This window comes from Crinia signifera, chromosome 1 (assembly GCF_055691185.1).
Source record: "Crinia signifera chromosome 1, ASM5569118v1, whole genome shotgun sequence".
Classification (NCBI taxonomy): domain Eukaryota; kingdom Metazoa; phylum Chordata; class Amphibia; order Anura; family Myobatrachidae; genus Crinia; species Crinia signifera.
In genome coordinates, this window is record NC_139217.1 from 451,545,171 (window position 1) to 451,560,837 (window position 15,667).

The 15,667-nt window shown below is 48.1% G+C and overlaps 1 protein-coding gene across 1 annotated transcript in view; it reads left to right on the forward strand.

Moving 5' to 3' along the window:
* Positions 1-148: 148 nt before the first annotated feature.
* The window catches only part of LOC146021038 (UDP-glucuronosyltransferase 3A1-like), a 32,647-nt gene continuing 17,128 nt past the window's right edge, over positions 149-15,667 (forward strand). Inside the window, exons 1-3 of the mRNA XM_083154842.1 lie at positions 149-304; positions 6,368-6,469; positions 8,772-8,886. Of these exons, the coding sequence (XP_083010968.1) occupies positions 211-304; positions 6,368-6,469; positions 8,772-8,886 (311 nt within the window). The 5' untranslated portion in view covers positions 149-210. The remainder of the gene's footprint in view (positions 305-6,367; positions 6,470-8,771; positions 8,887-15,667) is intronic.

The window sequence follows — 15,667 nt, forward strand, 5'->3', positions numbered from 1 at the left end:
TGCATGTCGATCGATTAACTGGAACCCTGTCTCACAGTGATGCAGAAACACAGGCAAAAGTAGTTGTCACTGTAGTGCAGCGGTCTCGGATGAACTGTTGGACCTATGGAATGCTGCTGGCACAATGCCAGAAGAGGCGTGGCTAAATCCTAGACACTTCCACATTATCCCAGTCACGGCAATGCAGGAGTCACTGTGATTCCTAGAAGAATGGCCGGAGATGAGAAGCGTTCCATCTTCCTCCTCTTTATGCTACAGTTCCCCCTTCTGCAGGGAGCCAAGATATTGACAATGTGCTTTATAGGTGAGTTTTTATGATTGAAATATGTGTTAAAGGGTTTGTTTCACAGAGGGGAATCCCGTACTGTAATGCAGCTGAGCCTTAATTCCTGTGAATAAAGGGGCATACACACGGGGCAACCTGTCCTCCATGCTGAGTGGCGGGCTTAAGCATTCTGCAGGAGACTCCCTGAAATAGCAGCAATCTCCCTTTCTCCCTCATTAGTCTAGCAATCTCCCTCATTTCACCTAGCCCACATTACACTGTTACACCATAGTTACCTCCCCTCCTGCATTCTACAGGAGACTCCCTGACATAACAGCAATCTCCCTCTTTACCTCATTAGTCTAGCAATCTCCCTCATGTCACCTAGCCCACATTACACTGTTACATTTTTTGGGGAAAAAGGAATGAGAGACAGATACAGTTACATTGAATCATCTACCAAGTATAGTAGCTCTTACTAACTGCTTTGGGGCTCATGTTCATTTGGATATAAGGCATTTTACAAGATTCTTCTAAGATGTAGCAGTACACACCCACGCTTCTAGGTGCCACGTTCACAATCTGTTTTCACAATTTCTCCATATATGGAACTAGACACGCCCTTTGGGTGGAGCATGACACGCCCCCTCAATGGGGCGATGTGCAAAATTCTATTTCCAACAATAATCTCCCTGAAACTAGTTTTCAAAAGTAGGTAAGTATGCCCCTAGACCAGGCATTCCCAACCACGGTCCTCAAGGCACACCAACAGTGTAGGTTTTAGTGATATCCAGGCTTCAACACAGATGGTTTAATCAGAATCTCTCAGATACTAATTAAGTCACATGTGCTCAAGCCTGGATATCTACAAAACCTGCACTGTTGGTGTGCCTTGAGGACCCTGGTTGGGAATGCCTGCCCTAGACCAATGTACAGGGTATATGTCTACTAGATATATAAATGAATAGCGGGCAGGAAACCTGTCAGATTACTGTTATACTAAACTTACTACAACAATACTAGTTAATGCAGCCGGTATCCGGTCCTGGGTCGACAACGGCTACGTCAAAAGTCACTAGGTCCACCTCTAGTGGCTGACAGTGACTAGGTCGACACATAAGAATGGTCAACATACTTTAGTTCAGGGGTGTCCAAACTTTTTGCGACGAGGGCCAGATTTGGTGAAGTGTAAATTTGTGGGGGCCGACCATTCAGCCTGTCATTCTTTGAATCATTAATCACATCAAAATGGTCCCCCACTCTGCCCCCATTCACTCTATGTCTCCCAGCGTGCCCCTTCACTGTATTTCCCCCAGCCTGCCCCCATTCACTGTATGTTCCCCACTCTGCACCCATTCAGTCTGTCCCCCAGCCTTCCCCCCATTCTCTTAATGTCCATCAGTACCTCCATTCATTGTATGTCCCCAAGCCTGACCCTCCTTCACTCTATGACTCTCATTCACTGTATGACCCCCATTCACTATGTACCCCACTCTGCCCCCATTCACTGTATGTCCCCCAGCCTGACTCTCCTTCACTGTATGTCCCCACTCTGCGCCCTCCCTTCTCTGTATGTTTCCCAGCCCCTTGTGTGAGCTAAAGGAAGGAGAGGCAAAGCAGGCACTGCAAGGACAGGAGATGTTTGGGCTCCCGCTGCTGCCCTCCCCCGCTCTGCATGCTACAGGAGCAAGCTTGCTGCCCCCCTCCCCAAACACTGCTGTCACTGTGATTGTGGAGTAGGGTGATATAAGATTGCAGCAGCAGGGGTAGGACACCAAACCCATCTGACTGTGGCGGCCGGCACCTCTTCACTGCAGCAGACAACAAGGTAAAGGCGCGCTCGCTGGGGCCCCACCTTTAGTGTCCTATGCTTCCCACATCTGATGCTCTGCTGGAGGCTGTGGGCTGCTTGAAATGACATCACGGGCCGCATTTGGCCCCCGGGCCTGACTTTGGACATGCCTGCCTTAGTTCGACAATGACAGAAGGTGGACACAAGCTTAAGATCAACATGGACATGGTTGACACTCAAAAGATCGACACAAGTTTTTTGTAGGTGTCGACCTAATCACAGTGGACCATATACCATATGCAGCCATGGGGTACTTTTACTGAGCAGCTTTTCCTGGGGTTTTGGACACACAGCAGTGATACTGTTATAATATGGGCATTCTGGATGTTGGCAGTTTATACCACAAGCTGTACATTCATATTTTTGAAACTGGAGAGCTCCTGAAATAGTATTGTCCAGGTTTGCCATCTCTATGGGCATATATCAGGTAGGTATTCCCATTAGACATACTCGTGACAATAAGCAAGCAAAGGTGCAGATCTGAGGGGGAGGAGCAGCTGTGTGTAGCGGGACCTTGGAGACTTAGTTACTTCACTGTGATAAAAGGTTGACATGAGTATTTAAAAAAAATTGGGGGGGGGGGGGGTTCCATATGCTATCATCCACGTGGACTACAACTGACAATGGTAAATCCCTGAAGTATGGCTAGGGAAATAAGCCATGTGAGTATACCTGGTTCACTAATTGGAGGTCCATGTTGACAGGTGTTGACAGGGACGCCAAAAACTTTTAAAAATCATGTCAACTTTTCCATGTGTCTACCTTTTCATGTCAACCTTTTCATCCTGTCGACCTATTGCATGTTGACCTTTTGGTGTCCACCTATTGACTGTTTATCTAGACACTGTCTATCTAATAATCAGCACCCAAACAGAGTGGCACTGCAGCTCATAGGATGGTAGTTTAATAACAACCCCATAGAAAGTACCCCAAAACATTTATTGAATCAAGAACCAGATCCATGCCCCAAGGTAGGTAGAGTACGAATGAGGAGGATAGTGGATAAATTAAATTCAGTTACAAATGAATCCTTTCTTTCTTTAAGTCTAAAAATTAGAATTTATTAATAGAGGTCTTTTCTCTCCTCAGTTGCTGTAAAACAGGCGACAGCTGTTGATCTAGGCCTCACACATATGTTCATTTTAGAGGTTCAGTTATGGCCTTTGCTGCAATTAAAAAGGAAATGCCCAGATTAGCAAACCAAGCACTTCAGCAACAGGAACGGCCACATTTGTGGCTGAAGTGCTTAATTTGTTCAGGCCCCAAAAAACCAAGCTACCAATGGGCAACAAATAGTATTGTTCATGATAGGCTTAAGGCAGCTAACAGCCATAATAAAAAGAAAAGCATTAGTAACTTCCTTGTACACACCTCCCTCCCGATAGACTCTCTACAGCCCTCCCCCCCACCATGTCCAGTGCCCGACCTATCTATAGTTATGAAACCTCTTCCTATCTCATTTGTGCCTTCCCATACTCTTAAGATCATCTGCACCTAAGAGCTGTAATGAGGTAGCATAACTGTTGTTACATAACATTCCTGAAGCACCCTGGGAATTACCAACGATATTACAATTATTAGTACGCCGGACAATGCCTGTAACTCTTTCCTCCCCACTTCTCCACCCCCAAATTGATCCTTACCCCAAATCCTACTATTCTCACTACAGGTCCCATAGTATCTAGCTACCCCCATCCCCCTGTCCCCTAGTTTAAAATCTCCTCCAACCCTCTAACCATCGTTCCCCCCAGCACCGCAGCCCCGTCCTCATTCAGGTGCAATCCATCACGGCAGGCTCACACGCTCCGGCTCCCACTCCTCCACTTGCCTTTGCACCAACCCTCCTGCTGCCTGATACAGGAGGTAGCGACATCGGCGGTGCAGGGTCTCTGTCCTGGTCACTGAGTTCCAGGCGTTCTCTCTGCCCTCACTCCCGGTCCTCTCCCCTCCACTGGTGCCCGGTACTCCTGCACTCGATCCCTTGCCCGGAGACTGGTGCCCGATGCCCTGTACTCCTGTACGCAATGCCCGGTATCTATATTTGCATATATATGTGCATATATATATATATGTGCACCCAGCATTTGCTTCCTCCTCTGAACTTCTGGCACATCACTCAGTCAGCGCATCTCCCTCAGTCCTGTGAGCACACAGTTTGATCTTTAGCCTTATTGTTCTGTTTTTATAGCTCTGATTTGTTATTTGTTTTTAATGTGACACCTTTACTCCTTTTTTAACATTTTTTAAAGACTTCGGGTGCCCTTTCCTAAACTTTATGCACCTCCCTGGACTGACAACAGCCATAGCACTAATAATTGGTTGCTGCTTCTGCTCTTCCATTCACTGATCATGGTCCAAATCAACTCAGAACTTATATTTATTACTGCAGAAGCATAGCACCTGCTGAGCTTTATTACGAAAACATATCTTATCCAGAAAAACAAAAACAACTTTTTTTTACAGTTTTTAATGCTTAATAGGAAATTCACCACTTCTATCTGTCATCTATTGTATGAGTACAGCCTGCCTGCCATGCCTGAGAACAGAGAGCAGTAACGTGTAAACTACCTAAAAGCAATAGAAAACATCTTTCTTTTTGTTTACAAACAAAACATATGATAAAATACATTTGTAGTTTAATATGTGCTGCATGAAGGACAGAAGGGGGAGGGTGTTCTGTGTATTGGAAACACTAAAGTACAAGGTTCCCTCACAGTATTCACTGATAAGCAGAAAAGTTGAGAAATGATAGAATGTTGAGAAATGATAGAATGTTATTTTAATTTTCTCCTCGCCCCTGAATGGCAGCAGACTAACAATCATCTGCTGCTGTCCTGCTTCCGACCAGTTTTACACATGCGCTAAGTCAGTGATGTAAGTTCGTCCCAGTTGACCGATAAATATTTGTGCCCCCTCCCCCCAATCTATTGGAATCAGCCACAGAAGCGTTATTGACATCTTTGAATTAACTGATTCAAACTTGCAGGGGAGTATAGGTGCCCGCTTTAGAGCAGGAGCCTGGCGACAGGTGACTCCATGTCCTCCCAGAGTTACTCCTCTGCGCTAAGTCATACTTCCCGACTGTCCCTATTTCTGTGGGACAGTCACGTCAGTTGACTGCCCCCTGTCCCACCTGGGGGCGGCAGTGTCCAGCGGCGGGAGTGGGACAGTTGGGAGCCCCCCTATAACAGCAGTGAATAGAAGGGATTCACCAGAGACTCCATGGGCAGGGGCTCTGAGAGCGCTAGCTATGCCCCGCCCAATAGCAAAACAGGGTGTGGCTTCCCGTTTGTAGATATTTTCGCAAAGCCATGCCCCCTTTACACGAAACTGCACCCCTTTTGGGAAAGCGCACTGCAGGGCTACGCATCTTGATCCTCCTAATCAAAGTTGGGAGGTATGGAAACGTACAGATAATCCTTCAGCAGACTTTGTACAGAGACATTGGACCCTGAGACGTGTCTACAGATTCCAGATCATAAAATATACACAGAACAGATCAGATTTTCCTTGCACACCAAGGGGAATTACAACAAGTACAAAAAATACACGTAGTAGAAAACTCCGACATCTCATTTACTTATATTTGAAAAGATAGAGGCCCTTATTCTGGTTCACTCGCAAAGGCAAACGCCTTCTCAAATGGACAGAACCATGTTACTGCAGGTGGGGCAGATGTAACATGTGTAGAGAGAATTAGATTTGGGTGGGTAATTTTGTTTCTGTGCAGGGAAAATACTGACTGCTTTATATTTACACTGCAATATAGATCTCACTTTGAAGGAAAACCCCACCCAAATATAATTCTCTCTGATCATGTTACATCTACCCCACCTGCAGTGCACATGGTTTTGTCCATTTGAGAAGGAATTTGCCTCTAAGAGTGAACCAGAATAAGCCCCCATAATTAAAGCTTTATCTTCCTGCATTATTTATCTATGTCTCCTGTGCATAAAAAAAAGGAATACATATGTTCTAGCGTATTGTAAAAGGATTTCATGACCACCAAAGTACGGATATCACACACACAAAAAAATATATATATATATATATATATTTCTTGATCTCCCGCCAGTGAAACCAGGATTCTGAGGCATATCGATGTTAGTTGAGCTTTGTTTCCAGAACTTTCCAAGTCCTTGAAGAGAGACCATTAAATTTGCAGTCCCTGATCATTAACCGTGCAGCCGTAACATACAGTATGTTCAAATCCACTATTGTGACTGCTTATTTTATATTTCTGATTATAGGTGGAAGTCATTATCTGCTGATGGATGAAATCTCCCGTGTTCTACATAATAACGGGCACGAAGTGCGAATGTTCCTCCAGATCGGGAAGGGCCTGCTCCCAGGTCGGTCAGGTTACTCCAGAATAGGTTATAGTGGTTCTATAGTCTTGCAGTGATTGCAGGTTAAGAATCACTTATCCAAAATGCTCGGGACCTAGAAGAATTTTAAACAGGGCCGCCACAAGTTGGGGCACGGGACTGACCTTCAGCCCGGGCCCCCAGCAGCACCCCCCCTTCGCGCGCCGGCACCCCCCCTTTCGCGCGCCGGCACCCCCCCCCCTCGCGTGCAGGCACCCCACCTCCCCCACCCCAATTACTTACCAGCGGTGGTATCGGCGGTGCAGCAGCATCTTCTCCCGGGGCTCCCCTGTATCCTAGGCTCGGCGCTCTGCAGGCTGCACTGTGTATTGTGCGATCCTGGCCACCGGCGCCGGGTGGGGGCATTTGTGCGGGTTCAGGGGGGGGGGGGTGCCGTGCCACTGTGGGCTGGGGACCCGGGACAGTTGTACCCCTAGCACCCCCCTGTTGGCGGCCCTGATTTTGGATAACGGATTGTATTTGTGTACAATCTCAGGTACTAAATTTGAATGCCAAGCAATCATTTTCTTGCGCATATATATTGGGTGAGATTTAATAGGATGAGAGATTCAGAAAGTGAGAGATTTGGTTAAGCAATCTCCAGTTTGATTTTGCAGTGTAATGATTGCCGCTTTAAAAAAACTGGAGATTTCTTACCAAATCTCTCACTTTTTGAATCTCTCATCCTATTATGCAGAGGTGGGGGAACAATTTTCTCTATGCCACCTAATCATTATTATGCGCATGTGCAGGTCTTCAATGCGGGCACCCTTCGGAGACTTGCATAGTCTCTGAGGGCTCTCAACTTGGTACCCCTTCCTCTCCTCTTGGCACCTCTGCTTATGGGGCAGATTGTATGTTATGTGCACTTGTATTCGAACGGCACCAACAATTTAGTGAGTTTGTCAACGATGATTAATGTTCCAGGGCAAAAACAGAGATACTTGTGTGCATGGTACATGGCGCCCATCGCATTGCATACCATAAGGCTTAATATGGTATGCAATGAGATGAGATGAGATGCGATGGGACCCGATCTTATTCAATTTAAAATTGTATAACATTGTATATGGCATACAATGAGATGAGATGAGATACGATTTTAAATTGTATAAGCACACTAATGGGTGCTTACAATGTTAAATGCACCTCCACGCCACCCCCACTATCAACGCCAACCTGAAGCGTGGCGAGCGCAGCGAGCCCGCGAGGGGCGGCAGTATGCGTCCTCCGACCTTTTCATACCCCCACTATCCATGTCGGCGTGGAGTTGATTTTATATAGTGTGGCGAGCGCAGCGAGCCACCGAGCCCAAAGCGTGGCGAGTGGACGCGTAATACATGTAAAGTAAAATGCGGACCCTCACGGGGCTCGCTGCGCTTGCCACGCTTCGGGCTCGGTGGCTCGCTGCGCTCGCTACACTATATAAAATTATTAGGGTGCTTATACAATTAAAAATCTTATAGGGGGGCCAATTAACATTACAAGCACCCATTATTAATTATACAATTTAAAATCGTATCTCATCTCATCTCATCTCATTGTATGCCATATACAATGGTATACAATTTTAAATTGTATAAGATGCCATAAGATGGAAATCGTGGGCGCCGTGCTAATACACAAGTACCAAAACAGACAAAAGTTTTGGAAAATTATAATCGAGCCATCACCATTGAGCATCTCATTGAGCAGAAATGGTAAATATCGACAGAGAGACTGCGAGGCAAGTTTTACGTCATGGACATACCATGACACAACTTTGTGCCAAGATGGTTCCAAGGCTTCACATGGCCAACCAGAAAGAAAATGAAAAGAACAATTGTACAGACATTTTGGAACAAATTCAAGCAGATTCACAATTTTTAGATGAAGGTATTACCTGCAAAAAACGTGGATCTTCCAGTGCGATCCTGAGACAAAGCTCCAGTCCATGCTCTGGAAAATCACCATCACAGGGAATACAGAAAGCACGCCAAAGCAAATCCAAAGCCAAAGCCAAAGCCAAGTTAATTGTTTGCTTTGATATCAAGGGTGTTATTTGAATCAACGGTACTACAAAAATGTTCAAAAAGATTCAGAAGAAAGAGGCTAGAGGTGTAGAGAAATGGTTCCATCCTGCGTCAGGACAGTGGATCAGCTTTCTCTGAAGCAGTTTTTGTCTGAATCAGGCTCATTGTGGGATTTTATATAATCAAATTAATATACAAAACTCATGTTGTTTTTGATCAAGTATTGTTTCCATTTTGCTCTAATTAAATGACTGTATGCTATATTTTTGATGTAGGTTACAAGTTACCGCCCAGCCCTTATCCAGTGTCCACATTTTCCCTTGATGAGAACTATCTTAATGAATACCAACAATTTTTTACGGCCAGCCAGAAGGAGTATCTTGCCGGCAGGTATGGTGACAACTCCTTTCGGGTTTTGGATACTAAGCTTGAAAAGTGATAAAATGGAGAGTGATAACACACCAGCCAATCAGCTCCTACCTGCCATTTTTCAAACAGTCTGTGACATGGCAGGTAGGAGCTGATTGGTTGGTGGTTTATCACTCTCCATTTTATCACTTTTCAAGCTTAGTACATCTGGCCCTTAATCTTCTATAACTTTGCAGTTTATTTAATTGCTGAGTAATTATATAGTGTTCACTCTAGCATTTAGAGTGGGCAGGGCGCCGGGGAGCATACATCCACTCACAGTGCAGGGATTCACTCAGCGGGGGGGGGGGATGTGTGACAAAGCCCCTGCAGGGGTGTGGTGCGATGGTGTACCTGGACTCTGGACTTGCCGACTTCAGATCTTCACGGCTTCTTCTCGGAAGAACCTGTGGCAGGGGATGGCACAACCCAAGGAGAACCCCCAGAAGCGACACTACTACAATTAGCAGCGACAAATATTTATTTTAAGGCATTAGATACTCAATAATCACAAATACATTTAAAGAAAACCATATCAGAGAAAGCAATATTATGTCACTAAAAACACTGTACTGTACATGTGACACGGTAACACCAAATGTCCGCCAGGTGGCGCTTCACACCCTGTGGATGCTGAACTACAGTCTCTGCCTTAAGCAAAAGTCATTGACTCAGAAATGGTCCCGCGAAGGAAGATCCTCACGAATTAGGCCCTATCTTAGTGTGCACACTAACTTATTTAAAAAACGGACAAAAAGGTGAACAGTCCTCTCTCTCTCCAGAGGGACAGGCGAGCCCCCGTTCCCTGGGGTGGCTCCCTGTAGGGAATACAGCGAACAGGTTGTAGGGGTCAGTAGCCACAGGATGTTCTGGTACAACCACATTTATCACTGTCCTGCTCAATAGCAAACAGCTCAGTCCCTGGAGCAGGGGATAGTACCCGTATTATTAGATAGGTGGCCTGGGTATTGAGGGGCCTCTCCTCACTGGTAACGGGGGTAACTGGGGATTGCTGTGACAGTATAGCGTGGGTCAGACTGAGGCTAATGATGCTCTGTACTAAGGAGCAATCTGTGGGATCGACTTAAGGGACAGTCTCTGGGGTGGTGCAGACCAATCGTTGGGGCATAGGGCACCCCGGTACCTTAAAAGCAGCTGCAGGTGCCGGCTCTGGCCGGAAGCGACTCCCGCTGTGCGGCTCCTGGCCTGGCTCCTCCTCCGGCGCTGGCAACCTCCTCTGGCAGCTTTCTCCCTGGCTTCACGGCTGGCACTCTGCAGGGCCTCCCTCTTGCATTCTCTGTGTGGCCAGCACTGGCTGGACATCACTCCCCAGCGGTAGCTGTCTCTCCCTGCTCTGGGCAGCAGCTCCTTTGATCCCTGTCTCCTCTCTCTGTGCAGCTGTCAATCACTGCCATGTGCTGCGGCTGTGAGCGGCTCCTCTCTGGTCTCTCCCGGCTGCTGTATTACTCTCTCCTGCCCGGGTGCCAGAGGTCACTGTCAGCGGGTCCCGTCTCTCTGCTGCATGGGTCTTTTAAGTTTGCACTCTGTCTCTCAGCTCCTGCACGTGCCAGACCTTTCTCTTCCTTCCACGCTGCTGGGATCACCTCTGATCTCTCTCTTCCTGTCACGCTCTGCTGATGCTCCTCACTAGCGTGCTCCCCCCTCAGGAATGCAGGTAGGGACATATACAGTAGGGTCCTAGCTCCTGCTTTGGCTGTTTAACCCTTCCTGTCCTGGACAGTGGACAGGGGTCTTCTTAGGCAGCGTTGGCTGCCAATGTTTAGGTCCTTTGGGGCACAGGGGCACACCAGAGGTACCCTGGAGTGGGGTACCACATGCCACCCCACTGGAAATTTGCCTGTCCTCAGGCAAACAACAGGAGCATTAAGTCCTTTCAATGTCCATGACACCACATTGAACCAATGAAAGAAAACAGATGCAAACAATTATACATTACATGACAAATACACGTTAATACCTTTCTGCTGCCACCTGGCTATCTAAAGTGGGCTCCCTGGGTCAACCATCCCTCCGCCACAGGACTCCCATCCCTCTGCGGTCCAGGTGCTTCAATGATACGCATGGGTGGTGCCCACTCTCACAGTGCGACTGGCACTAAACACGTCTCGCCTCTTGGTCTCGCCTCTTGGACCTCTGTATCGCCTGCTGTATCCTGAAGACAAACTCTTCTCCAGAGATGGTCATATATTCACTGTTTGTCACAGGCCTCACTTCGGTGAAACAGGTCTCGGCCTTCTCAGCTGTCTTTGCGATTTCCATAGTGGCCTTTGCTTTGGGCGGTGGTATAGTTGCCTTTGGGCTTTCAAGTTCCAATGGCTCCATTTTCTTTGCCATGGTCATGTGGGCCACAACTTCGAGGCATCTCTTCCGTTCAGCGTAACTGGCATCTGTCTGCTGGAGGCTTGCTGTCTGGTCACCCGAATTTACCATTCTTGGGGTGTACTCATGGTCGGTTCCTGGCCTCACTTCTTTAGGCTGAGCTTCGGCCTTCTCTGCTTTCCTTGAGGTTTCCACAGAGCCATTAGGTTGAGACGGTGGCCTAGTGGGTTCTGGAGGACACTGCAGTCTAATGGCATTTTCATGGCACTGTTGCACTGACTCCCTGTTACCCTGTATGTCTGGCCTCTCGCTTGTCTCCAGCCATTCCTTTTGCATTGAGACTTTAGGTTCTGCTGGTCGTGGCATCTGGTCAGGCTGGGGAGAATTACTGATGGGCCGGTCGATCTTGCCACAAACATCTTGTAGTCCTCTCGCCCTCTGGCTATGCTGCCCATGTGGCTGGTAACCGTGTGGATCGTTGCGCTGTTGCATGAAGCGTAGATATTGACTGTGGTTTGTTGCATATCTGCTGCCCCTTACGGCAGCACCACCAGGGCCTGTTACGTTGGTCGCCTTGACGCCTCTTTTTCCCTTGGTCAGCTCAAATTCGACCCATTCTCCGTTTTCTAGGCTTCGGAAGTATTTGTTCCTAGGGGTCTTCTGGATGCCGGTATAGTGCACGTATACGGTTCTCCTATTGTCTGCCCTTATGAAGCCATAGCCACGTGCTACACTGAACCACGATACTTGGCCGGTCAAGTTTCTTGTTCTGACTTGCCGCTCCTCAGTGTCAGGTGGTATTTTTGCCGTGGTCTGACTTTGCATGAGTTCTCGCTGACCTATTAGTGGGTCTCTTCCCGAGGGTCGGTCCTCCTCGTCGAATTGACCGGTAGAGCGTCTTCCCGTTTCTCTATACATACTCCTCCGAGGTCGGCCTCCTCTCTCCCTTCGTGGACGCCATTCGTGGTGTCTGGATTCGCTCTGTTCCAGTCTTTGCCCCATTCGGGCGAGATCTAAGGCCAATTCTGTGAGCTTACTGTTAATGGCGAACAATGGGTCTGGGCCTACTGGAGATTGTGCCTCTTGAAGGACCGTTCCTCTCTTTACACCAGGCCCCTGGTGTCTGGTCTCGTAATGGCTCTCCGTCTCTTCCTGTTCTGCCGTTGCCCCCTCTTCTGCGTCATCATTCGGGACTCACTCCAATATCTGTAGTGCCGATTCCTTGAGCTCGGCGAACGTACAACCTTGCTCCTGGCGCTTTAGCATTCGGAGCTGAGCGCGGGTGGTTTCTTCCCTTGCCCCTTCAACGAAGAGGTCTATTAGCATCTCGTCTGCTTGCTGTACCTCTCTTGGGTCTGCGGCTTGTACTGCCTTCATGGCCTCGTGTAATGCCAGTGCGAAATCACGCAGTGATTCTCCCTGTTTCTGCTTCCTGGCATATAACCTGCTCTTCAGCATTGGCACGGTTTTGGCATCGAAGATCTTTGCCAGTTTTTTTCAAGATCTTGTCCGCCGTCTCCTTGTCGCCTTTTGACCATGATTTTACTTCTCTCAGGGCGGACCCTCTTAATTGTGCCAGTAGTATTTCTTTACTTTGCTCTTCGTTCAGCTGGTATAGGTTGAACGTTGAGTTCATTCGATCCTTGAACGCCTTGAACGTGCTTGTGCCTTTAGTCCGTGTGTCCCCTGAATATGTGAGTAGCCATGTGGCCCCGAAGTAGTAGGGCATCGTGATCTGCGCTGCCGCTGTCTTCTGCGTTTCTCTGTCCTCTGATAGTGATGGAAGATGTCTACGGGGGGACGGTGGTGGAGTGCTGGGTTCCGACATGTTTTCGATCCTGTTCGTGGACGCCACGTGTGACAAAGCCCCTGCAGGGGTGTGGTGCGATGGTGTACCTGGACTCTGGACTTACCGACTTCAGATCTTCACGGCTTCTTCTCGGAAGAACCTGTGGCAGGGGATGGCACAACCCAAGGAGAACCCCCAGAAGCGACACTACTACAATTAGCAGCGACAAATATTTATTTTAAGGCATTAGATACTCAATAATCACAAATACATTTAAAGAAAACCATATCAGAGAAAGCAATATTATGTCACTAAAAACACTGTACTGTACATGTGACACGGTAACACCAAATGTCCGCCAGGTGACGCTTCACACCCTGTGGATGCTGAACTACAGTCTCTGCCTTAAGCAAAAGTCATTGACTCAGAAATGGTCCCGCGAAGGAAGATCCTCACGAATAAAGAGTTAGGCCCTATCTTAGTGTGCACACTAACTTATTAAAAAACGGACAAAAAGGCGAACAGTCCTCTCTCTCTCCAGAGGGACAGGCGAGCCCCCGTTCCCTGGGGTGGCTCCCTGTAGGGAATACAGCGAACAGGTTGTAGGGGTCAGTAGCCACAGGATGTTCTGGTACAACCACATTTATCACTGTCCTGCTCAATAGCAAACAGCTCAGTCCCTGGAGCAGGGGATAGTACCCGTGTTATTTGATAGGTGGCCTGGGTATGGAGGGGCCTCTCCAGTGGCTCTCCTCACTGGTAATGGGGGTAACTGGGGATTGCTGTGACAGTATAGCGTGGGTCAGACTGAGGCTAATGATGCTCTGTACTAAGGAGCAATCTGTGGGATCGACTTAAGGGATAGTCTCTGGGGTGGTGCAGACCAATCGTTGGGGCATAGGGCACCCCGGTACCTTAAAAGCAGCTGCAGGTGCCGGCTCCGGCCGGAAGCGACTCCCGCTGTGTGGCTCCTGGCCTGGCTCCTCCTCCGGCGCTGGCAACCTCCTCTGGCAGCTTTCTCCCTGGCTTCACGGCTGGCACTCTGCAGGGCCTCCCTCTTGCATTCTCTGTGTGGCCAGCACTGGCTGGACATCACTCCCCAGCGGTAGCTGTCTCTCCCTGCTCTGGGCAGCAGCTCCTTTGATCCCTGTCTCCTCTCTCTGTGCAGCATACATGCCTACCCTCCCGCATTTAGCGGGAGGCTCCCGCTATTTGCATTACCTTCCCGCTGCCCCGCAAACATACCGGCACCTCCCGGTTTTTGGGTCTCTCATTAAAATCCGGACTGCGCATGTGCGCATCCGGAAACGTAGGGGGCGGGGCTTGTGCGGCAACATCACTGCCGGCCACCGCGGGGATATGGGTGGCTGAGCTGCTGCTGCCAGGAAGTCGGGAGGAGCACTGCAGGAGTGTCAGCATAAGCAGCAGCCAGGGCTTCCGGAGTTGGCTCCGCCCACCACACTCCGTGCCTCAGCCCTACTCATGGTTGCTCTGCCTGCTTCTCCTGTCACCGGCTGGCGGCTGCCCAATGCTTCCCCCTCACCACACTGCCTGCTCCCACCACACACAGGGTCCCTGCACTCCCCTACAAGGATCAACACAGCTAGGTGAGTGCTGTGTGTACTGGGGAGTGTGGGCTGAAATATATATGGGAGAGAAACTGTGTGCACTGTGTGTGTGTGTGGGGGGGGGGGGTGTTTTATAATGTAATATGGGGTGAATGTATATAATGTACTATAGTAACAGAGAGTTGTATATAATGTCATATGGGGGAGTAACTGCAATGTGTGTGTGGGGAGCTGTGTATAATGTAATATGGCTGTGTGTAATATGGGGGGTGGTGTATAATGTAATATGGGGGCTGTGCATAATGTAATATGAGGGGGTGGTGTATAATGTAATATGGGGGTTGGTGTATAATGTAATATGGGGGACTGTGTATAGTGTAATATGGGGGGCTGTGTATAATGTAATATGGGGGTGGTGTATAATGTAATATGGGGGACTGTGTATAGTGTAATATGGGGGGTGGTGTATAATGTAATATGGGGGGCTGTGTATAGTGTAATATGGGGGGTGGTGTATAATGTAATATGGGGGACTGTGTATAGTGTAATATGTGGGGTGGTGTATAATGTAATATGGGGGGTGGTGTATAATGTAATATGGGGGACTGTGTATAGTGTAATATGGGGGGGGGTGTATAATGTAATATGGGGGGTGGTGTATAATGTAATATGGGGGCTGTGCATAATGTAATATGAGGGGGTGGTGTATAATGTAATATGGGGGTGGTGTATAATGTAATATGGGGGGCTGTGTATAATGTAATATGGGGGCTGTGTATAATGTAATATGGGGGGTGGTGTATGATGTAATATGGGGGACTGTGTATAGTGTAATATGGGGGACTGTGTATAGTGTAATATGGGGGGTGGTGTATAATGTAATATGGGGGCTGTGTATAGTGTAATATGGGGGGTGGTGTATAATGTAATATGGGGGACTGTGTATAGTGTAATATGGGGGGTGGTGTATAATGTAGAATGGGGGCTGTGTATAATGTAATATGGCTCGGTACTCTTTACCTAGAAGGGCGCCCATCGCGGCCATCGCGACCATCGAATGCACTAA